This window comes from Choloepus didactylus, chromosome 2, assembly GCF_015220235.1.
Source record: "Choloepus didactylus isolate mChoDid1 chromosome 2, mChoDid1.pri, whole genome shotgun sequence".
Lineage (NCBI taxonomy): Eukaryota > Metazoa > Chordata > Mammalia > Pilosa > Megalonychidae > Choloepus > Choloepus didactylus.
In genome coordinates, this window is record NC_051308.1 from 138,446,965 (window position 1) to 138,472,390 (window position 25,426).

General features: G+C 31.0%; 1 protein-coding gene across 1 annotated transcript in view; it reads left to right on the top strand.

The window, feature by feature from the left end:
* The window catches only part of COL11A1 (collagen type XI alpha 1 chain), a 235,964-nt gene that overhangs the window by 73,382 nt on the left and 137,156 nt on the right, over positions 1–25,426 (top strand). Inside the window, exons 6-15 of the mRNA XM_037815603.1 lie at positions 4,596–4,712; positions 5,311–5,403; positions 7,412–7,666; positions 8,283–8,345; positions 9,800–9,841; positions 10,785–10,847; positions 12,861–12,935; positions 16,356–16,439; positions 19,452–19,508; positions 22,787–22,840. Of these exons, the coding sequence (XP_037671531.1) occupies positions 4,596–4,712; positions 5,311–5,403; positions 7,412–7,666; positions 8,283–8,345; positions 9,800–9,841; positions 10,785–10,847; positions 12,861–12,935; positions 16,356–16,439; positions 19,452–19,508; positions 22,787–22,840 (903 nt within the window). The remainder of the gene's footprint in view (positions 1–4,595; positions 4,713–5,310; positions 5,404–7,411; positions 7,667–8,282; positions 8,346–9,799; positions 9,842–10,784; positions 10,848–12,860; positions 12,936–16,355; positions 16,440–19,451; positions 19,509–22,786; positions 22,841–25,426) is intronic.

The following is a 25,426-nucleotide window of genomic DNA, read 5'->3' on the forward strand; positions in this document are numbered from 1 at the left end:
AGGCTTTGGTTAGAAACAAAACTATCTTTTTAGACTTTTTTTCATGATGAAGAGTATTAAATTTAGAAGGGATGGTGGAAATTTGAAAATGTCAAGAATTCTTATACTAGAGAACAGCTCAAATAGCATTTTCCTTCTCTTCAAAAATATACTATCAGTGCTGACTTTTGAGTTGCTATTTAGAATAGGTTAAGATCTTATGTCATAATGTAATGTTTTTATTATTACATGTGAATTCAATCTGGATTTTACAACCCAAATATTTGAAACATAATATTTGACATCACTTTTTAAGATGTTACAGTGTATTATGTTGCCCCGATCTTTTTCATGATTTAATGTTGGTGCTTTTTAAAAGCAGGGTCAAATCTTAAGAAGTCAACAGGAAAGAAAATATGAAAGAGGAAAGGAATATTACCTGGATACTTGTGTTTGCTTGTTTCACAATTCTTAAGTGCTTCATTCTTTTTATTTCCTCATGATTTATTAAAACAGCTTACTGTGAATTCCAAAGGATAGGCAAAACACCCATCAGGCTTAGTTCTTATATACCTAAGGGGAATGTGATGACAATATTGAAATTTATAGCATTTCAGTGTACGTGTTCATGATTGATGATACTTACTTTATTCTTGTTTTAAGAGAGATAAGGCTTATTCTTTTTAGCAACAGATATGGCCCTGATTTTTGGAAGAAAGGTATGCATTCTTAATATACAACCTTGAGGTGGATTAGTTCCATGTTTTAATGTTAGTCTGTCAGGTAAGCTGGATAATTTTAAAGCAAAACATTCACTTTTATCCATCTTCTTAAGTTCATTTAAAACAGAACTTGCCTTTTTCCATTTTAGCTTTTGATGCATATATTTAATATTCTGTTGAGATATCAAACTTGCTTTTTACTAGAAGCATTTTATGCAAAAAATAAAGCTTCATGCTATGATAGAAACTGCATGGAAGTTTGGTTAGCTAATGTATTTCTTACCGTTTTCTTTATTGAATGTGTCAAAATAAAGTTTAATTTTGCTTTAAGAAGAATCAGGCATAGTTTTTTCATTTAACTACAAATTACATTGATACTTCAATTATAAGACAGCCATGCTCTAGTGGTATGGAAAAAAGGATCTGATTAATCAAGTTGGTAAGAAGTCCTTGTATTTTTTCAACTGTATGCATTACATGTTATAATATTACAAATACTTATATAATATTATTCATATATATACAAATAATCATATAGGTAAAAAGTCTGTAGATCAATTATTTAAATTATTTGAATAACATATTAATACATGAATATTTTAATAATGTACCTAATAAGAACATTTAATTATTTTAATAACCTATCTTTAGATGTTCTACTTATAGAAAATAGGAATGTAGTGTTGTCAGTGAATAGAGAACATAAGCACAATGTGTACCATTAACCATGCAAGTTGGACTTCATATTGCTTAATTTCCCATTAATGACTTGTGACATGGCAAATTTATTATTCCAATTTGGATTAATAAGCATATCAATTTCATTTATTAAATTAATGATGGTATGCTTTTTCTAACCTGTAATTTTGTCTATTTAGTGTCCTTTCAATAATATATTCTAATTCATTCTCAAAAGTCAATTGATTACATGCTTGGCATGACATTACATCATCATAAATGTAGGAGAGTGAGAGATGCATAATGTAGATAGACTAAAATCTAATGATAACATCATCAAATTTTAATTTTATTTGAAGTTATACAGTACCATTTAAGTAGAAGCATAACTACTATTAAAATTACAATGCCTCTGGGGTTTTTTCACCAAGTTAAATTGTCTTCCTAGCTTACAAGAAGATAGATATTAAATCTATATATTCTTGTTTCTTAATGTATTACAATATTGTAATGCATTGTATATAGTAGACAATTAATATTCTATGTTATAAAGGATGAAAAAGGAAAATGAAAAATGGAAAGATTCTTCTATGAAGAATTTCAAAAACTTCATTTTACCATATTTACTCTTTCAATATTCTTTTTTTACTGATACCATTAAATTTAAACAAATTAAGAACAGACTTATAACATTTCCAGAAGACCCTTTCTCTTCATACACTAGTTTCTGCTAGGCTATTTGTAATCAAAGATGGAATCATTCTATCACTGTCTTTTTGATATATTAATCTGAATGATTACAACTAATTCTTTCTTCTTTATCTGTCTTCAAACATCCTTAAAATTCCATGGTGAGGAGGGAGAATAATCTCTTTATAGATAGGTTGTAAGGCTTCACGTAGACCAGCAGATCCCCAAGTATACTCAGTACCACCAAAAGCGGCATGCTTTAGATAGCAGGAAATAAGGAGAGCAGAAGTAGTGATCATGATTGGCTCCTGAATAAGCTCTAAGAAAAAAATGCTCTTTAGCCCTGAAGAGAAGTGAGCATGCTGATTCCCCTATTGTAAGAGAAAAACATGGCAGGTTTATATATAGACCTAAATACTAGTTCTCATTCAAGATGCATTTAAATTGTCCATTTTTAACATTGGTCCTTTATGCTTTTGGGCATTGCCTTTTGCTTTCACAATTAATTGTAGATGCACATAGTTTTAAACACTGTAAAGCATAAATAGACCAGGAAATCTTTTTTCTTTTTCTTTTTTTTTTTTTTTTTGATGTCTTACTTCACTTACTGCAAAAAAATTAATTAGACAAAATTCAATCTAATGTCTATTTAATGCAGAGCTAAAATCAGTATTTAATTTTTTATGTGCTTAATGGAGTTGTTACTAATGCTTACATTAATTTCCTAGAAATAGTTGGCATTGTATCTTTCTTGCAGAGGCATGAAACACCAAAAATGTCTAAACTGTTGTATGTATGCGTTTTTCTAATTTACCAAATTCTGCATAAATTAATCAGAATTTAGAAATTAGAATAAAACTTTGTTGAATATTTTTATTCAGTTCATATTCTGTTTATATTCACTGATAATGAAATTATTAGACGGATAAAATTATGAATCTGTTTCAATTAATCTTATAAAATTGGAGATTTGACAATCATAAAGGACACAAAAAGTAGGTCTACCTTTATGTTATGGTGTTCAGCTGGACCAATCTAGAAAGATTCTCTCCAATGAAGGTATTTCAATAAGAGCTAAAATTTACATTATTGCTAGGGAATTAGTTATGGATGTGCCTCATTACCTGTCTTTGTAAAATTTGGGCTCATTTGAATTTCTGTAGTTAATAGAGCTCATTATAGGACACAGTGATCACAGTTGTCTAACAGATTTGTGGGCAATAACTTTTTGCTGGCTGACTAACCAGTATTGGTTGAAATGCTAAGAAAGTTTCATTTGGGCCATAATTGGAATTTTACCAAAAAAAAATACTTTAGGGTGTTCCAAATAGGTTGCTATTATCATTTAATACATAATATATTAAATATCTCTATTTAATATATTTTACTACATATTTAATACCTATTTAACTCTGTATCTGCTTACCTCTAATATATATATAATATATATGTAATATATATGTATTAGAGTTATAGCTTGTTGAGTTCTCTGTTGAATTTTCCATGCAAAATGATCTTAGTATATTTGCAGTTACTTTTATTAAAACCAATAATTAGACTGCATTTCAAAATACCTATTTTTGTGATTGAAAATGAAAATTTTCCTAGAGATATTTTGATTTGGAGATGAGCACATTATTTTCCTCATTATTCAATATGTATGGGTATCTTGCATTTCCCTTTATTAGAAAAGTATTTCTTCCCAAATAAATTCTTTTAACTTAGAATTTACTATAAAATCCTATTTTCCAATGTGAATTCAGTTTGATTAGTTTAAGATGTTTAAATGGTATACTATTGATTCTACAGAGAAATAAGCAGTTATTTTAAAGTTTGAAATAATTTATTAATTTTAAGCAGATCTAATTTAAATATTTTTACACTTCACAAGTATTCTGTACTCATTTTGATCCTAAATAAGTTTCTAGGAAATTAGAGATTTATGAATAATTTTTTAATTTTATTGTTTCATTGGTCATAGTTTTCTAGCAAGATTATAGACTCATTTCATCTTCCTCATATTCCTCTTCCCTCCTCTCCCTTTTCCTGTCTTACAATAGACCTGAATGTCCTTTCGTATTCTGGAAGACTACCCAGCATATTTTTATTTTTAAAGGTATAGTTTAATGAAAAAAAAAATCTGTGCCCATTCAAATTACTGTAAAATTCTTATGAGGAGCGTTGCACAGCAATTGTTATAAATCAAAATTAGCATGAATATATATAACAACTATGTCTAAGAATATAATTGCTAATATTAATATTCCAAACTTTTAATTTCCTGACAATCCTAACCAGTAGCCTGCATTTAGAAAATCTGCTTTTACTCTCCTGTTATTGTATTCTGTATAAGAAAGTATAATACTTCCATCTTAAACACACCATACCTTTTAAAGGATGACAGTATTCCCTTGTCTCTTAACATTTACTTTAAGTATGTGAACATTAAGAAGAATATTCCCACTTTGTTAATAGTATTACTTGCAGCTAACAAAATTGCCTGATATTTTTTCCTTTGCAATGTAGTATGCACCTGAGGATATAATCGAATATGACTATGAGTATGGGGAAGCAGAATATAAAGAGGCTGAAAGTGTAACAGAGATACCCACTGTAACTGAGGAGACAATAGCACAAACAGAGGTAAAAGCAAAGTGGCTCCTTTTTATATGGTGTCCCGCTGTTCGTCATCTTGTGGTTCCTCATGTCGTCTGTTCCTCGTACTTATCAGTAACTTTCACTCGCCTATTTCTATGAACTAATAACTTGATTTTTATTTGACAGTAGCAGTCCTGAAGGAATGATGCTCATTTTGCTTTTGTTTATCCTTCCTTTCATCTATGCTCTTTATTTCCCTTTCATTTTATTTATGTTTTCCATTCCATCTTTCACCACATTTTACAGAAAAAGAAATCCAGTTTCACGAAGAAGACGAGGACAGTGGCCACTAAGTCAAAGGAAAAGTCCAAAAAGTTTACACCCCCCAAATCTGAAAAATTTTCATCCAAGAAGAAGAAAAGTTATCAAGCAGCAGCAAAAGCCAAACTAGGGGTACAGGTAGCAAAGAAAAACAATCAAGATCTATCCTAGATAAGCTGGAAGATCTCTGATGATGAGTTATAGTCCTAACACATCTAGATAAATATCCATTTGGCTAATACCATAACCCAATTAAATCATGTTTTCCATATATTTGGGATTGCCTTACATTTCATAACTGTTTGTTTTAATTTAACTTTAGGCAAATGTCATTGATTATTTTCAAGAATACAACTATGGAACAATAGAAAGTTACCAGACAGAAGCTCCTAGACATGTATCTGGAACAAATGAGGTAATACACATAGACGATATTAAATCAAGGCCCACTTTTAAAAATGCATAATATACCTTGATATACTTCACTCTGGAAGAATCTATAATCTTAAAAGTTTGGTGTTTTCATCTTTTGCTGTAGTAAGATAAATAATAGCATTGGCTTGCTATTACTGAAAACAGTTCATTTCAAAACAGTGCCAATTCAGATTTTGCATGATACTTTGCTTCATGCAAATGCTAAATTGATCAACTTGAATTGGTTGCTTTCATTTTCTTAACTGCCCTGGGATTGAGCAAGTTCCTCAACATGTTGTGACAATGGATATTCACAACATGATCCATGTATGGACTGAAATCCTCTAAAAATGATGATTGTATCATCTAATGATACAATTGGAGTTTTATTCCATCTGACTGATAATCATGCATTTTTATGACAGCCAGTGTTTTAGGAAAATGTAGTCTTAGTGAATTTTAATAACTATTTTTATTTCAAACTTGTTAAAAGCATGATGTTAATTAAGGTTAAAATTATATGTCTTAACTTCTCCCATTCTTTTCAATGAAAATGTTTTAGTACATGGAGGAGCAAACCAATCTTCCTGAATTTCGTCTTAAAAACCTGTATTCTGATCATGAAAAAAAAATGAGTATACAATTCAGTTTAAATTTGTAAAAGTACTCTATGTAAATTTCTTTATAATTTTATCAGAAAATGGATATGAGGATTGTTTGAGTAATTTAGTTTCTTTAAAATTATGTAGCATGTGTTCATTGACACAAATAAACTAGGTGGTGATTGATATGCCAACCAGTTATTTAAGATATTGTAATTTTAGGATGATAATGGATTTTAAGGTGCATTTATTCCAAACTAATCATTTTCTAAAAATGGATATCGTAATTCAAGATGTTTGTTTACCTACCCGAATTTAATCAGCTCTTTGGTTCATAACTATGAACATAATAATATTCTGACCCTGGATAATATGCAACCTTTATAGACAGTCTATCCTACTTATCTATAATTCCAAATATTATGATCATTGGACATATTATTTCAGGTAAAACAAAGCTGCTAAATTAATTATATATCAACAAATTTCATTCACATGATTTTGTTTAATATTACTTATTTATTCATTATTAGTCTATCATCTAGATTCACTGTCATAGAAAATAAGTAATTTAAAAGTGAAATTCAAAAAGTATCAAGATAAACTATTTAATTTGAGCCTCATCACAATATGGTGAGAGCAAACCTTTGTATAATAAATATGATTCAAATTTATGCTATTAATGAGAATTACTTCTCAGAAAAAGAAAATTACACCAAGTTTATTTTTCTGTGTCTCTGAAGAAGTATTATTGATGTAACTTTTACTTTAAGTGAATATTTATTCTCTACTCTTTATGTGATTGTGCAGTGATATATTCTATTTCATCTTTAAATTAATATTGTATTTGCCTTAAATAACTCTTTGGTGAAACAATACTTCCCTGCATACAAAATATTCTACATAATCATTGCAATGCTAAATCTTTCTTCTTATTGGTATTAATATTTTACTTACTGAATTGAGAGTAAAACTTACATGGCTTATCCATGGAGTAACTGCATTTCATAAAAATGTTCTGTGAGATTTGAAAACTAGGCAAAGCTTTAACAATATGCATATTTTATTTGTTCAAATCTTAAGCTGTAAAGTAAAAATCAGATTGCTTAACAAGATTTTTTCTTAATGGAGCAAATACACATGTTAACTCCATGTGAATATTTGCAGTTTATTGGGAAAAATGCCTTGAAAGTAATATTTCTTGGTACATGCCATTGTACAGATATATTTCTTTCAGTAATCCTGAAAGGCTAGCTCTCCAGGCCTTCAGGTTCACAAAATGACTTGCTTGAGTATTTCTCAAATTGCTTTCTGTGACATACCGTCAAACTATGGTTGCAAATGCTTACCTTGCTTTACTAACAGTAAACTTCATGTTCTCAAATTCCTTACAACTTAAATTAATAGCCAAATCCAGTTGAAGAAGTATTTTCTGAAGAATATCTAACTGGAGAGGATTATGATTCCCAGAGGAAAAATTCTGAGGATACTCAATATGAAAACAAAGGCATAGACGGCAGGGACTCTGATCTTCTGGTAGATGGAGATTTAGGCGAATATGATTTTTATGACTATAAAGAATATGAAGATAAACCAACAAGCTCCACTAATGAAGAGTTTGGTCCAGGTGTACCAGCAGAAACTGATATCACAGAAACAAGCGTAAGTCGGTATCAGGCTTTGTGTCATTGTCTTTCTTATTTCTGGGTATTTTTATGTTCATCTTGATATCTTTTCAGGTTTAAAATACAGGTTCTGTTCTTCTGGAAATTATGAATATTAGACACTAGTAGGACACCTTGATAGGTTCTTCCTCATGGAGATCTTTAACAGTTTTATCTCCTGGGCTCACTACTGGAGTCTTCATTTAAAAATATAATCTGGAGTAGAATTGTAATGAAAGTTTGTTGTCATATGTAAGATTGAAATATTATCATATTACTTGCAGTAGTAAGTCCGATTGCTGATTTTTATAATATTTTGCTAAATTTATTTTAATAACATGTCATTAACATGTTGAAATAATAAGCTGAGTTCTACATATGTCTTTATCTATGTTTTCAAGAAACAATTGATCAATTTCATTTCACCACTCAGTACTACTTTTTACTAAGCTTTTAATAGTTTTTGAGTTATTTAAAGCTTTATTAATTTTCCTTTTAAGAAAACATTTTTTAATCGATTCTTTTGAATGTGTTTACATGATTAAAGTTCCATTAAAAAATTTACCTTATTTATTTAAAGACATTTAGGGTGTATTGAATTTTTTGCTCAACAGATAAATGGCCATGGTGCATATGGAGAAAAAGGACAGAAAGGAGAACCAGCAGTGGTTGAACCTGTAAGTACTGATGTGAATACATTTTAAAGTTTGGGACAGTTATTTCATTTATATTGTGAGCTGTCATCACCTTAAATTATTATTGAAAACTTTAAAAAATCTTGAAAGTTGAATATCTTGCTGTCCAGAATATTTATAATTTGCCACAAATAGGTAAGCTAGTAAGGGCGTTTCTGGCAAGTGGAGTTTCAGTAAACCAAAAAATTATTGAGATATGAAGTTTGAGGATTCAAACATAGCTGAAGTTGGTCTAGTCTCATTCCTTCATTTTACATCTAAGAAAACCGAGGTCTAAAGTGTTTAAGTAACTTTCCAGAGACTTTGCATGTTTGATGGTCAGTATAACAGGAACTCAGCTCTTTTCGTTACCAATCCAATGTTTTTACCCCCATTTCTTTGACTTCACATTATTATTATATTATAATGTTATCACAAAAATATTTTTGTCATATCCAAATTACACCATGTAATAACATAAAAATATTCCTTTAAAAGCCTACTTACTTTCCTTACATGGGGGGAAAAGCTCCAATTCATTCCAAAAGTGGTTTTCTATTTATATTATTATTACTATTTATGATACTGGCAAGGAGCAAATTCTCACTGAAAAGCAATTATACTGCTGTTTCCCATAATTAGAAACTTGGGAGAGCTAATGCCTTAGAACTATAGGCAATATTTTTAACTCTTTGCCCCAGGGCCTTGCAAATCACTTCAGAAACTGCAAGAACTTGAAAAAATTTTTTTAAAAAATTGATAAAGCTTAAAATGACATAGCTTTGAGGACATTGTTAACTATCTATCTACTCCATAACTCCAACATCTGAGAAAGCAAGCAAAATGCCCACCAAAGCCTTTAAATTTCTTTTTTTTCAGAAAGAATTTGTCCTTGTCGTAAAAATGTACAACCACCTTTTAAAATGACACTACGATTTTTAGTAGTCCAAAACTAATTTTTTGAATCATAACTTTTTAGAACTGTGCTCTTATCCTGACATACTTCTCAGTTCTCTGGTTTATTTATGAGCATATCTCACATTTACCCCCATAACCTTCTTCTGAAAGTTTCTCCTCTTTTCTGAATTAAGATGCTAAGGTGCAACTGATTTCCATTCATCCCTTTTTGTGCCAGGCATTATTCTGGGTGGGAGGGAAAACTTGGTCACCTGTCTTTCCTGTGTCTTTCGTTGGAACACGTAGCGTATTCTTCTTTGTAATATTGTTCATTTAAATATATGTTTTCCCTCTAATCAGTTTGTAGTTTCTTTGAGATCAGGGACTATGGCTTCTATCATTTTGAGTTGCTTCCCTTGCCCATGCAAAAATATTTGTAAATAATTTTATATGATGGGAATAGAGAATTTGTTTTTTAAATGCAATGATGTAGTGATTTCTTATAGTCCTTTAGATTGAGGGTTTTGTTTCCCTGGTAATGATTCTCTTTTTTATTATAGGGCATGCTTGTTGAAGGGCCACCAGGGCCAGCAGGACCTGCGGTATGTAAATGTTTTAAGATGATTTTTCCTTGAGCTTTTTGTTTTAATTAAATACATTTCCATTGCATTATTGAATGTATATATTTTTTGCCAATTTGAATATTGTATTACAGAGGAAAGCATTTATTCAAGATGCAGGTGGCCTTGAACTGCCTGCTTATTTGACTGTTCAACTGTCATTTTGTTGCAAGATCTATAATTAAATTTTGTTTTAAACATTTTTGTTTCTAAAAATTTCTGCATCTTCTACACTCATTTTCAACTTTCTAAATAAAGAAAAGCCACCCTGTTTATTAAAGGGGTACAGAAATATCTCAAAGAATGGAATTGATAATTCTAGGTAACCTGTAACTGCCTTATCTGTACTTCTGAACAGAGTAATTATCAGTTTCCATTGGTGTTTCTCAGCAATGCTGATGTCACTTGGTGCGTCTTTATCTTTACTTAATTGCACTGATTATCTATCTTTTGTGTAATTAATTGAATTCTTTTCATTTGAAAGAATATATGATACTGATGCCTTTAATTTTTTTCTACCCATAAAAGAAATTGTAAAAGGCATCCAAGCTAAATGATTTCTACATTTTCAACTTTGCTGTCACATCTTTGATGTCTAATTTTATGAGTATACCATTTCTTCATCAAGAACTGGGAACCACCTTCTACTTCAGGGACTTTATATTGGCACCTTCCCTGTTTCCTGTTTTTTCTTGTAATGTCTGCCTCCACCCTGTTAGCAGCTTCATGGAGGAACAGAGGAGCTAGCTACAAAGTGGTTCTATATGTTGTCTTTTCAAAGGAAGATAAATAGGACAATTGTTTGGGAGACTAGTGTATATTTATGAAATACAAATGAGCTCCTCTTTGATTTTAGTAGGACAAATTTGCCTGAATACGAATGAGATTAGGAACTTGACTCAGATAACAATTTGTTTCTCTATAGGGTCTTATGGGTCCTCCAGGTCTACAAGGCCCCACTGGACCCCCTGGTGACCCTGGCGAAAGGGTAAGTGAAGCAACACCTCGCAAAAGCATGTAACGCAGATTAAACAATTAAAATGTACTCTAAAAGTTTGACATGTTAACCATATGGCAGACAAAGGTCTATTAATTGAATGCTGTGCAACATTTCAGTTAACTTTTTTAACTACAAGTTTAAAAGTAAGGAAAAAAATGTGCAATTATCTATGTTATAATTAGTAATCAAACATCTATTTTCAGTCAATTACCGTGTTGATATGAAGCCCACTACATTGGATTTGGTTCTTCCAATTTGAATTCCAGACTTATTTTCCTAAAATGTCCATACGCGTTTAATTGGATGCTGATAGAATGAATTAATAAACCCAGAATTATAATTTGAAGATCAAGTCCTGGGTCACATGGTGAAATAGATTAAGTTTGTATTAAGTATCACAATCTTTTCTTGTACAATCCCATTTCCATTTCTGTTGTGCCTGGCCTTTTAATTCCCACTTTTTCTCCGTCCTTGAGTAGGCAGTAATTCATGATTTCTCCTTTTATTTTTTTTTTTTTCACTTATGCCCTTTTTAAATTAGTTCTAAGAAAGGATCAGAGATGAAAATGACTCATACCTTTAATCATTTATAATTTTGACAAAGGCTAAGGCAAACCTTTTAAATTTAAACTCGATGAATGAAGACTATAAAATATTTGAGGAATTCTGGTGTGGGTCATAGCTTCTTAAGTTGAGAGGGCATAAGGAATTTACAGTGCAAACCTGAATTCTTCTCACATGGTCTGCTTTTTTTAATAAATATATAATTAGAGCAGATATTTATTTGTAATGAGTCCCTTTAATTAATATTTTCTTGTTTTTAAATTCCATGATGTTTTCCTAAGAACTTTTTGATTGCTCTTATTTATTGGCCTAAAAACGCTATTCCAGGTTGTAAATTTGTCTCTTTACACTGCACCTTAAAACAATAGATATGCTAATGATCTAATTACTTTAGAAACCACTTTGTTAAGGAAAATTGATATCTATGAAGCTAGATTTGCTAGGATTTGAAATAGTGATTTGTTTATAGGAGCTATTATTAGAACACATTTTGAAAGTTTTTTAAAGCCTGTAAAGAACCTACTGAAATAATACTTTAAAGTTAAATCTTAAGTTTATAGTCAACTTTGCAGTCTAATGTTAATATTGTAGTCAAGATTTGTTAACTTTTTATAAGACATCAACATCTGAAAAGTGCTGCAGATTTTTTTTTTTATATCGAGTTCATGGTTTAAATTGTATTTTTGATATCTAATTATTGATTAATTTCAAAATTCATCTCCCACCCGTACCCAAGTGGTATTTGGTCATCAAGAATAAGCCTCCTTTTATCAAAAGCTTATAGACATAGGTCTTGTACCTGTAAGTCACCTATTCATATGCTGATGCTTTTATATTTAATATTCTCTATAATTGCATGTATGTGTTGTATTTCCAAACAGATACCACAGTCACACATAAATTTCTTCATTGAATATGTGTGCTTTCACACACACACACAAACACACAAATGAAGTATATTTCATCAGTAAACATTCAAAATAAATTATCAGTTAACCATATGATAAAGAATACTTAGCTAATATCTTAAAATCATCAGTTTAATTTTAAACAAATCATTTGTCATTTACTTTATCCCCTGCTTTTAACTCTAAGAATCAACCTTGAATCACTCACTTGGTTCTCTCACAATGATTTCCCCCCAAAACATATGTGAAATTTTTATTTTATAAAATTTGAGGCTATAAACAAACTCAGTGAAAAATTCATAACTTAATTGGATTGTGCATTAATAACCAAGCATTATTAAAGTCATCTAAAACTACTTTAATGAAATACAACACTTTCTAAGTATATTTACTGAGAGGAGACTAACGAAGACAGAGAGGGCAAATGGAAATTAGTTGGGGTAGATTTATGTTACTAAAAGTTATTCCCATTTATAATTATTTTTGATTATTTTATTATTTATTTTGATTCTTTTATTCACTTTCCTAGGGCCCACCAGGACGTCCTGGTTTGCCAGGGGCTGATGGTCTACCTGGTCCTCCTGGTACCATGTTAATGTTACCGGTAGGTCCTTTTTGTTTTTGAAAAGATGACTTAACATTATTTATTGCTTAAAAATATTACTGAACCTGTTATAGAGCAATCAAGTGAAAAACATAGTATGAGACAGAGATACTTGAAATCAGGAAGACTCTGGGGAATTAAGAAAAATTTTTCAAAATATTACAATTCTGATAAATATCAGTATCTGAATTAGAACCAAGGATTCATTATTTAATTACAGGCATACCTCAGAGATACTGCAGGTTTAGTTCCAGTCAACCACAGTAAAGCAAATATCACAATAAAATAAGTCACACAAATTGTGGGGTTTCCATTGCATATAAAAGCTATGTTTATATTATACTGTAGTTTATTGAGTGTGCAATAGCATTATGTCTAAAAAACAATGTACATACCTTAATTAAAAATACTTTGTTGCTAAAACATGCTAATCATTATCCAAATCTTCAGTGAGTCATAATTTTTTGATGGTATAGAGTCTTGCCTCAGTGTTGATAGCTGTTCAGTGATCAGGGTGGTAGTTGCTGAAGGTTTGGGCAGCTGTGGCAATTTCTTAAAATATAATAACAGTAAACTTTGCTGCATCGATTGAGTCATCCTTTCACGAAAGATTTCTCTGTAGCGTGTGATGCTGTTTTATATACATTTTACCCAAAGTAGAACTTCTTTCAAAATTAGAGTCAATTCTTTCAGACCCTACCACTGCTTTATCAACTAAGTTGGTGTAATACTCTAAATCCTGTGTTGTCATTCCAACAATGTTCACAGCATCTTCACCAGCAGTGGATTCTATCTCAAGAAATCACTTTCTTTCCTCATCCCTACAAAGCAACTACCCATCTGTTCAAGGTTTATCATAAGATTTCAGCAATTCAGTCATATCCTCATGCTCCACTTCTAATTCTGGTTCTCTTGCTATTTATACCACATCTGCAGTTACTTCCTCCGCTGAAGTCTTGAATGTCTCAAATTCATCCTTGAGGGTTGGAACCAACTTCTTCTAAACTCCTGTTAATGTTGATATTTTGACCTTCACCCATGAATCACAGATGTCTTTAATGACATCTAGAGTGATTAATCCTTTCCTGAAGATTTTCATTTGACCAAGATCCATCACAGGAATCACAATCTATGGCAGCGATAGACTTACAAAATGTATTTCTTGAGTAATAAAACTTGAAAGTCAAAATTACTCCTTGATCTATGGTCTACAGAATGGATGTTGTGCCAGCAGGCATGAAAACAACATTAGTCTCATTGTACAACTCTATCAGAGCTCTTGGGCAACCAGCTACATTTCAGTGAGCAGTAATATTTTGAAAGGATTCTTTTTTTCTGAGCAGGAGGTCTCAACAATAGGCTTAAAATATTTAGTAAACTATGTTTTATAAAAATGTGCTGTCAACAAAGCTCTATGTTCCAATTATAGAGCAGGGAAGAGTCACTTTAGCATCATCTTTAGGGCCCTGGGATTTTTGGATGGGTGAATGAGCATTGGCATTAACTTAAAATCACCAACTTCATTAGCCCCTAACAAGAGAGCCATGTCCTTTGAAGCTTTGATTCCAGGCACCGTCCTCTCCTGTTCTAGCTGTGAAGGTCCTAGATGGCATTTTATTCCAATAGAATGTTGTTTCATCTGCATTGAATATCTGTTGTTTAGTGTAGCCACCTTCATCAATTATCTTAAATAGCTCTTCCGGATAATTTCCTGCAGCTTCTTTTTAAGTACTTGTTACTTCACCTTGGACTTTTATGCTGTGGAGATTGCCTCTTTCCTTAAAGCTCATGAACCAGCTTCTTATGCTTCAAGCTTTTCTTCTTCAGCTTCCTTGCCTTTCTCATCCTTCATAGAACTGACGAGAGTTAGGGCCTTGTTCTGGATTAGGCTTTGGCTTAAAGGAATATTTTGTGTGGTTTGATCTTCTATCTAGACCACCAAAACTTTCTCCATATCAGCAATAAGGTTGTATCATTTTTATATCATTCATGTGTTCACTGGAGTAGCACTTTTCATTTTCTTCAAAAAGTTTTCCCCTACATTCACAACTTGGTTAACTGGTTGGTGCAAGAAGCCTAGCTTTTAGCCTCTCTGAGCTTAATAATTTCTAGCTTTTGATTTATAGTGAGGGACATGCGACTATTCCTTTCACTTGAATACTCAGAGGCCATTGTAATGATATTAATTGCCTATTTCAATATTGTTATGTTTCAGAGAATAGGGAGGCCTGAGGAGAAGGAGATTGATGGAAGGAATGGCTAGTTGCTGGAACAGTCAGAACACACACATTTATTGATTGCTTGCCATCTTTTTATGTGCACAGTTTGTGGTACCCCCAAACAATTTCAGTAGTAACATCACCATATCAGATATTATAATAATAATGAAAAGCTTGAGATATTGCAGGAATTACCAAAGTGTGACACAGAGACATGAAGTGACCACATGCTCTTGGAAAAAGGGCGCCGACATAATTGTTCATCTAACTGTTGCCAGAAATCTTCAAGTTCTAAAAAAACACATCTGCAAAATGCAGTAAAGCAAAACACAGTAGAACGAGGTATGCTTGTATATTTCTCACAACAATGCCAGGAGGTTTTTCTTAATAATTCCAATCATATGGTTTTTCTTGATTCTTATCTTTAACATATATTTCATGTTATTTAACATAATATTAAGATTGTATTGACCACCATATAGAATAATGTTGAATCTTTTTAATGGTGTGCCTATAGGATCACTATCCATTATGTTTTGCTTTATCAAAAGATTCCTTTTTAAATTCAGTTGTACTAGTGCTTTGAAAAAAAATTATATGTGATTTAACAAATTAAATGTAATAGAGTTTCAAAGAATAATTACTTAGATTGAGAAATTGACATACTAAATTTTGAGTTAAAATTAAGACAAATCTTTACAATTTTATGGAGGAGTATTAGATAGGATCACTCTTCTTGAATTATTACTTAAGTGTAAGTAAACAAAATGAATATATCTCTATGGTCATGAAGATTCCAAAAGTTTGCCCAATAAAATATATATTGATCTATAACCACCAATGAACTTAGTACACTTAGAAATTTTACAAATGAATAAATATTTTTATTTACAAATAAATACTGTATTTTCTTGTTTATGTAAAAAAATGCCTGGTGGTGTATTTCAGGTTGTGAGAGACTATAAAATTTAGAATTGGAATGGAGTCTCTTGACTGTTTGCCCTTACAAGGGGTAAATTTTGCCCTAGAAGGAGAATTGAATAAAATCTAGGTCACATGACTTCTTATGGAGTTAGTTAATGTGGACTTTTGTGAGTTCATTCCATTTTAAGTAGGTAGCTTTAATCTAGTAATTAAGACACTTAATCCAACATATTTGACAAATACTGATTTCCACCTCTTCTGTGTTGTCTCTTCCTAGTTTCGTTATGGTGGGGATGCTTCCAAAGGGCCAACTATCTCTGCTCAGGAAGCACAGGCCCAGGCAATTCTTCAACAGGCTCGGGTAAGAAAGGACATTCATGAATTCCCATAACTTGCCTCTATGCCAAGTGTGTGTGTGTGAGAGAGAGAGAGAGGAAGAGAGAGAGAGCACAAGCACATGTACTCTATGGAAGATGCTAACATTCTGAATAGAATACTTACTTCGGAAGTGTATATTGAATTTAGATGGAAAAATACTAAAATTATGTATTTTGCCAGTAGTGACATTTTCTTTAACTGAATATTAAAACTTACCCCTGCAGTAACACCATGTATATTTCTGGTGGTCTACCATCATAACAGTCAAATTTTATATATTTTTTCCAAAAGGATTCATGGAATTTGCACTTAGCACTCCATCTCTTTTATATCCAGTTTTCCTTCCTAAAGAATAAGTCAGTGATTGACAGACACAATTAAGAAGATAAAATTTTGAATGAATTTTCCTCTTAATTTCTGAATTATTTAAGGTATCCCAAATAATTCTGAAAAATAAGCTTCTTAGACATTTTTTAATATGAAAGAAACATATGAAAGAACCTGCAGCTCTGCTTTCTGAGGTCTAATCTTTATAATTTGTAATACTTTTTAAAATACAATTTTATCAAGATATATTCACACATCATATAATCCATCCGAAGTATACAATCAGTGGCTCACAGTATCATCATATAGTTTTGCATTCATTGCCACAATCAATTTTAGAACATTTTCATTACTCAAAAATAAAGAAAAAAAGAAAAAGAAAAAAGAACACCCAAAACATCCTGTACCCCTTATCCCACCCCTATTATTTATGTATTTTCTGTCTTCATTTTATTACTCATCTGCCCATACACTGGATAAAGGTGGTATCAGTCACAAGGTTTTTGCAATTACATGGTCACACAATCAAAGCTATATAGTTATATAGTCATCATCAAGAATCAAGTCTGGATTACAGTTCAACCGTTTCAAGTGTTTCCTTCTAGCTATTCTAAAACACTAGAAACTAAAAAGGAATGTCTATATAATGCATAAGAATAAACTCCAGAATGACCTCTCAACTCTATTTGAAATCTCTTGGCTACTAAACTTCATTTTGTTTAATTTATTTTCCCCCTTTTGTTCTAGTATTCTCAAATCCATGATGCAGGGCCAGGCTCATCCCTGGGAGTCATGTCCCATGTCTCCAGGGAGACCTACACCCCTGGGAGTCATGTCCCACATAGCGGGGTGAGGGGGAAGGGGTCAGGTAGTGAGTTTATTTGCAGAGTTGTCTGAGAGAGAGAGGCCACATCTGAGCAACAAAAGAGGTTCTCTGGGTTTGACTCTTAGGCATAATTGTAAGTAAGCTTAGCTTTTCATTTGTAGGAATAAGTTTCATAAGGGCAAGCCCTGAGAGTGAGGGCTTGACTTATTAAATTGGGGAATAAATTTTATAAGGGCAAGCCCAAAGATTGAGGTTTTGACTTATATAATCTATAAAACTTTTAAAAGATCCATTTACTATTGTCACATCTTCAGTTTATAATCTTTGTCACCTGAAAGCTTTCATTATCTGCAGACCTATAAAACATATAATTACATTTCTATTTTAATTAGCCACTCTGCAATTAAAATATATATAAGGAAATAAGAAGAATGGAACAGGAAAGAGTTGGAAGTTATAAAATACTTTTAATAATAGTTATAAGTTTTCTTCTTAAGGAAGAGGAAAATAAAGGGCTTATGGTTGGTATGGAAATGGTTACCCATTTCCAAAGTGACATAATTCAGTTCTGTGATAACTTTTAATTTACCATCATGAATTTACATGTGTGTAAAATAATTGAAAATATATGTGAAAGTTGTAATTCATTTTCAATATTTGTTTATGTATTTATTGTCTATGAACATTATTTGGTTATATCATATACAAAGATAATGAGAAATTTAAATACTTGTTTATTTGACCATCAGATAATACAAATCTAAAAATTTTTGAAATAATTTACTAAGGATTCCTACAATTTATCTTAAAATTTATACTACTTTGAGTAAATTTACAGTAAATATTTGAGCTTAAATATTTTAAGAGGCCTTTAATTTCCTTATTTTATTAGTCCTCTTAACCTCCTTGAAAAATAGGTAGCAAGCATTATAATTCCAATTTTTCAGATATTTAATCTCAACGATTAAGAAGTATATTATCAAAAATCTCATGGTGAGTCAATAGTGGAACTTGGGGATTCTACTGTTTTCATCTTGTACACTTTTCTTACATGATTTTGCCTATATATCTGTTCTATTATTATTATTATTGGTGTTTTATATGATAAATCTAAATGTTCATTTGTCAGACTTACTAATATTCAAATATACACCATACTAATTTAACATCTATCAGGTTTTATTCTTTGTGCTATAAGTGATCCAGCTTTTCAAGTAGCTAATTTAACATTTCTAATATTCAGTATAACAATAGTGCTTGTAAACTATCCTATGATTATGCAAAATAAATGTTTTATATGGTATTAAATCTCATAAATCTGAGATTTATTCAAAGAATTATATTATCATAGTAATTTCTGGTCAATTTGGTTTTTGCTGTCTGCCGTTAATGATCATAATTTTTCCTAAAATGTTGCTAGAAAAAAATTTATTTAAAACATATCAAATTGTTCACCTCTACAGGTATGTTTAATGAGAATTATACCTATATTTAAGAGAGAAATTTATATATTACTCTGAAGTACACTTCAGAGCAGAAAATTATTCAGGTATTAGGTTTCTTGTGTTGAAATCCATTGTTTAACTTGTATCATTGAATAAACGATAATAATATATGGCACAAGATTATACGTTACAACTGTTTAAACAATGTTTGATACTTATGCAGGTATATGACATTCTAGAAATTCACTATACTTCAGTAACCTGGCATTCTTTCTACCATGTAGTAGTTGTGCCTTTGTTGATCATGCATTGCTTAGGAGTAGCTTGTACAAATGAATGTCGTGTTTTAGTATACTCTTCCTGGAGAACATTACTGAACTTGTATTTTATTTTCTAGATTGCTCTCAGAGGCCCACCTGGCCCAATGGGTCTAACTGGAAGACCTGGCCCTGTGGTAAGTTATGCAAATGATAATGTATGTCTAAATTCCCATATTTCCAGTTTCCCAGGTAACTTCTGCCAGGCATTATTCATATTTCTAGATGGTGAAAGTAGAGCACATGCACCTACCTATGCCTGATTTTGAGTCTGTTCAAAAATCTATTTCAGTTCATTCTTTAGCAATTTTGATGAAAAGTTTTGAAATCAAGTAAATAAAGTGAAAAATTCAGTTTTCACACATCCAAAAATTAATTTCTCAAAATATAATTTATTTGCATAATATTCAGAGTTACTAAGATTCAATTTTACTCTAAACTCTTACATTAAAAATAATTTTAAATTAAACAAAATAAAAAAATGTTGGGGCCAAGTAGAATACTTGGTTTAAACTACAGGCTGCCTCAAAAAATCCGTGAGGTGCTTCAGATATTAGAGAAAATCATTTGATCATTTGGACACTCTTGGAATGAAAGTATTTTATTTTTTTCCCATAAAGTGTGCTAACAAGCTAAGATACTTCAAATAGTTTTCTAAAATGTATTTAAAGTTCTTTTTTGAAATTTACCAAATATTAAGCATTCTAGCAACTGATAAGATAAACATGGAGAAAATTCCCAAATTATATATTTTCTTGTCAGAAAAGAACATTGCAGGGCTCAAACCAGAATTCTCATTAATTTTAGGATTAATAGAATAAATATTTAAGTTCTGTTTCACATATTTTAACATAAAAGCTATCTATAATATGCTTTAATATGATTTATATGCTTCCAATGTGCTATATTGAAATAAATATATGTATTGAATTTGTTACTCTGAAAGTTAAAATCTTAGCTTTGAGGTACTTAGTAGATAATTATATCAAAACAAATTTTAACCAAATTTGAATAAAGTAATTGCTATTCTAATTATTTAATGTTTCACTAATCAGATTAAAGTGACAGTTTTCTTCACGCATTTTATTCAAATGTTCATTATGTAGTTTTACATAAATTTATATATCTCTAATTCATACTTGAAATTTCATAACCCCTGATATATTTTGAAGGACTATACATTCAAACATATGAGCTCATCTGAAACATGTTCTGATAATGTGTTCCACAGAAATGATATTATACATTATCAAGTGTTTATCAGGTTTTTTATATTGTTGTGCCTTTCAAAATATAATAAGGAATATGGAAGTTATTTGGCTTATGTCACAACAAAGGAGGAAATAGAGTTAACATTTAGTGTCTTGTTAGTGATAGATCAGATTTACATAGCTGATGAAATTCATCAATTCAGGGGCATAAAAAAGAATTACCTAGCTATTTTAATACTAGTAAACATTCTTGGGGCCCTAAACTTCAGGTTATGATGAAGTAGGTCAAGGATGAGGACTGCAGACTGTATTTTTAATGAGTCCACCAGGCTGATTCTTATTGTTAAGCATATTGGGAAACATTGCTATATACAATTTAATTTCGTATATACAGTTCTAAAACTGCATTATCCAAAGGAATTTTTCTGCTTATCATTTTGATGAACACTTAGGGGATGTGGAAGGTAAGGGCAGTTTTGAGCAGAACGAGTGAAAGCATGTTACATTAGCAGTTGTTTTCACCAAACAATCATTAGAAGTCAGCCATTCTTTCACAGCATGTCAAAGAATAAATATTAACAACAACGTATTTGACAAGTATTCAATGTCAAATCCAAGATTAATTAATTTTATTTACTTACTTTGTTATGGCAAGTTTTCACCACCTTAAATATTAAGGATTGGCATTGAAAGGAAAAAAAAAAATTGCTCCTTTTCATCATTTTCTCATATACTATCCTTTGCTTCATAATATCATATTTATAGACTTTCAAATGTATGTTAATTCTAGAGTCTAAAAAGGTATCCTTTACAATATTATTTGGAAAAGAAACAAAGTCTACATCAATATTTTTACATAAATATGTATACTATCCCAATAAATATTTTTATATAATTGGCTTGCGTTACATGGAGACCTATGTTATACAATATGCAGGAAACATAGAGTTCTTTTTCCTATTCTGTTACTGTCAATTATTGCGTGACAATTTTAAAGTTTTTGGGCAAAGTAATTACAGTCTACTGAATAGTTAGTGCTTATATTCAGAAAATATAATGCCATAAATTAATTAAAAATAAATTGGCTATTCTATAATGCATTTAGTTTAGTGATTAATAATCTGATTTAATGCAGAACGTCGTTTTTTTCTTGGAGAAATTTAGTTGCAAGAATTCTCAGTTATAATCATGAAAGTCATCATTCTTGCAATTTTCAAGACTGAAATATTTGTGTTACTTGACTTGCTGTTTCTTGGGAGTCTTGTTAATAGTTATTTTACTTTGGAGCCACCAGGAGGCTCAGGTTATCTAATATTTGCAGTCTTAGCATAATTTTAATCTTTGTGGAATTTTGATTCAATGCACTATTTAATTGTATATATATTAAATTGAAACTCAGAAACTTCTTAAACACACAAAGTGTACTTCAGCATGAAATAACTATCATTACCATGTTTAGTTTTAATGTTTTAAAGCTCCTCTGGCAGGGGAGAAATGGTCTGGCGTTTATTTTTTTAAACTAATGCCAACTTTAAAAAACTATCTTATGTTATTTTTCCAGTTAACGTACCAGGATTTTGTTGCACGTTTTGAATTTTGTAAATATTTGTAAGATGTGTATTTCATAAAGATTTATTCTGATGGGAAAAGGACAAAGCAATCTGGAAAAAAATGCTTGTCTTCTGATAGCAATAGCATCTGTTCATGACCTGCCATTCCTATAGAAACTTGCGTCAGCGAAACTTCTGGGTATAGGAGCAGTAACATTTTGCCAAGTGTTTGCTGTGTAAATGGATTTAGTACATACAAGATTTGGTAAATATGTGTTGCTTCTTGTACAACACTATGGTGTACTGATAAGTAATGCCTTATGTAACATCAAAAGTGCTCAGCTGGTGCACACATTAAAGAAAATTTCCGTGTGATTTCATGAGGTTTGCCTCTATCAACCATTCATCTCACTCACAGTTGTCACGTATAAAATATAGGTATTTAAATTCTATCTCATATGCTGGATTACCATCAGTATGCTGAGAAGAGACACTTCATTCAAAGTACTTGAAGTATTAGTGTGTTAATTAGTAAACTCATACCAATTTGAAGAAATATATTTTGAATAATGTTTACTATTTCAGGGGGTAAATGGTAAGATGAAAGTGGTTAGAAAATTGCTAATGAATCATGTACTTGCTTTTTCTCCACAGGGGGGACCTGGTTCATCTGGGGCCAAAGGTGAGGGTGGTGATCCAGGTCCTCAGGTAAAGAAAAACAACTTACTTCACTTATGGTGTTTTTGACTTTATTTTTATTTATTTAGCAGGGTAATTGAAGTGTCTCTCATCTGTTCTATGAATGAAGAAATTACTGCATCACTTTTTTTTTTTTAAATTAGAGAAGTTGCATGTTACAGAACAATCATGCATAATAAATACTGCATCATGTTTGATCCCACATCACCTCTTTTAATTGGATGGCCAGTTGATTGTCAATGCCTTGCTAATTTGAACAATACTAATAGAAGATAGTAAACTAGGATGGGAGCAGGCTGGACTGTAATAGGCCTTCAGAATATTAAGAGTTGACTTTAGTTGGGGAGAGGAGAGCAGAACAAATGCAATTGTAGTAACTGTGTCCCTACCTCATTCCCATGTTGCTTTCTATGGAGAGTAAATCTAGTATATTCTCTTGGAAAGGTTATTTAATACATGTAAGAGAAGTGGATCTGAGAAAATTAGGAGAAATTATGAACCTATAATCTGACACTTTTAAAATTTCTTACATTATATTTACATGGTGCCAAATTAGAAATATTATTTTTCCTTGAATGAAAATAAATAGGTGAGAGCATTAAGTATAAGCACATTAAACGATATTCATATGTTAGAAATGAGCAAAATATAAAGTGATGTATTTTTAAAAATGCACTCATTTTTAAATGAAAATACTCCATCAATATTCAATAAACATAATACTGGAAGTAGGCTGTAGGAGCTCCCAAGTGACCATCCATTAAATTTGTTTATGATTTTTCTTATAAAATTAATTTTATTGTTAAATAATAATAAAATAAAATTTAACTTTACCACCTGTATATATTTACCTGCAATAACCTCCACCATGATCTTCAGGTTACAGAACAGTTCTATTACCCCAAACAGTTCTTTTGTGCTACCTCTTTACAGTCACATCCTCTACCCCAACCCCTGGCAACCTCTGGGTTTTTTTTTTTTTCTTCATCACTGCAGTTTTAACTTTTCAAGAATATCATATAAATGAAATCACACATTATATAACTGTTTGAGACCAGCATCTTTCACTAAGCGTAAGGAGATTAAGCCCAGTTGATGCATGCATCAATAGTTCATTGCTTATTGTTGCTGAAAGATATTCGAGTGTATGGATGCACAACAATTTGCTTATTTTGAAATGAGAAAAATTCCAAAGAAAACCGGCAAGACGTTTGGGTGATTCAGGAAATGTTGGCCTTCCTTTTCATGCTTATTTAATACCAGCATGAGGACAGAAAGCATTTGCAGCTTAACTGGGAATTGCATCCAAAAATTGAAATTATATTGCTATATGAAAATCTGGAAAGGTTAGTCTTTTGTGACATGTATGAACTTTTGAATCAAATTGACCTCTTTACAAAATAGTTACGTCTGAAAACATGCTGCATGTTTTTTGTTTTTTTGTGTGTGTGTGTGTGTGTTTTGTGCATGTGAAGTTTGCAGTTTTCCTTTACTTCTAAGGCCAAAGAAATGCAATATGAAAGGAAGGATGATTTTCATTAAAAACAAGCTTTCCCTGTTATTATAGCCCCTTGCCTTCTAAGGGAGTTCAGGGTGAGCTTTTTAACTGCGATCGTTTATTTTAAAAGCTCCGCTCTTTTAACCTGTAACCTGAATTTCATGATTTATAGAATCAACATTTTAAAATGATCATAAAAGTTGTTTTTAATTTCAAATGTATGTAATACAATTCTTCTATACTTGTTTTGTGCATATTGCTTAATTAACTAAAAATGGGTATAGTTATTTAACTATAAAGGCCTATTTACTCTATTAGCTGGTTAATTTTATTTACTTTAAAACATATGTATCAAAACCCATATAATTTGTTATATATCAAAACATATATAAATGATGTTATATAAAAATCTAACATTATGTTTAACTGCTTTTAGAGACAAACATAATATATTGAGAACTTTTAACTTTTAATCTGAAATGACATGGTACCATTGAATATTTTTGTTTTTGTATTTGTCATGTCATCCTCTAGAATTTTGTATATAATTGAATCATGTACCAGGTACTATGCTAAATTTTAGGAATATCATGTTGAAAATAGATAAGCTAGGTACAAGACCTCAGCAGTTAACAAACTAATGGAGAATTCAACTATGTAAAAAAGCATTTGCAATCTAATATAGTTCAGCTCTATGAAAGAAGAAATAACTAGGAAAGAGCATTATAAATATGAAGGGAAAAGTGAAGAAAAATGGGTTGGAAAGAGAAGTAGAATCAGATGAATGGTTAAGGGTGTCAACATTATGTAAAACCTCAAAGTTCATTATATTAAATGATCAGTTGAATACTTTTTTAAATGTTTAAGATATCACATTTTATTTCTTTTGTTTAAATGTAGTTATATGTCTACACATAAACCCAATAAAAAAAGTGGCACTTTTTTTGCAAGAAACCTTTTAGATGAATTGGTTTTTTTGTCTTCTGTGTTTAAATGAATAGTTACATGTACATGAAAGCAAAGTTAAAACTAGAAGGATCTCAATTTCTAAAACTCTCTCTCTCAATGTGATTGAGCTTGTTTGAATTAATTATGAT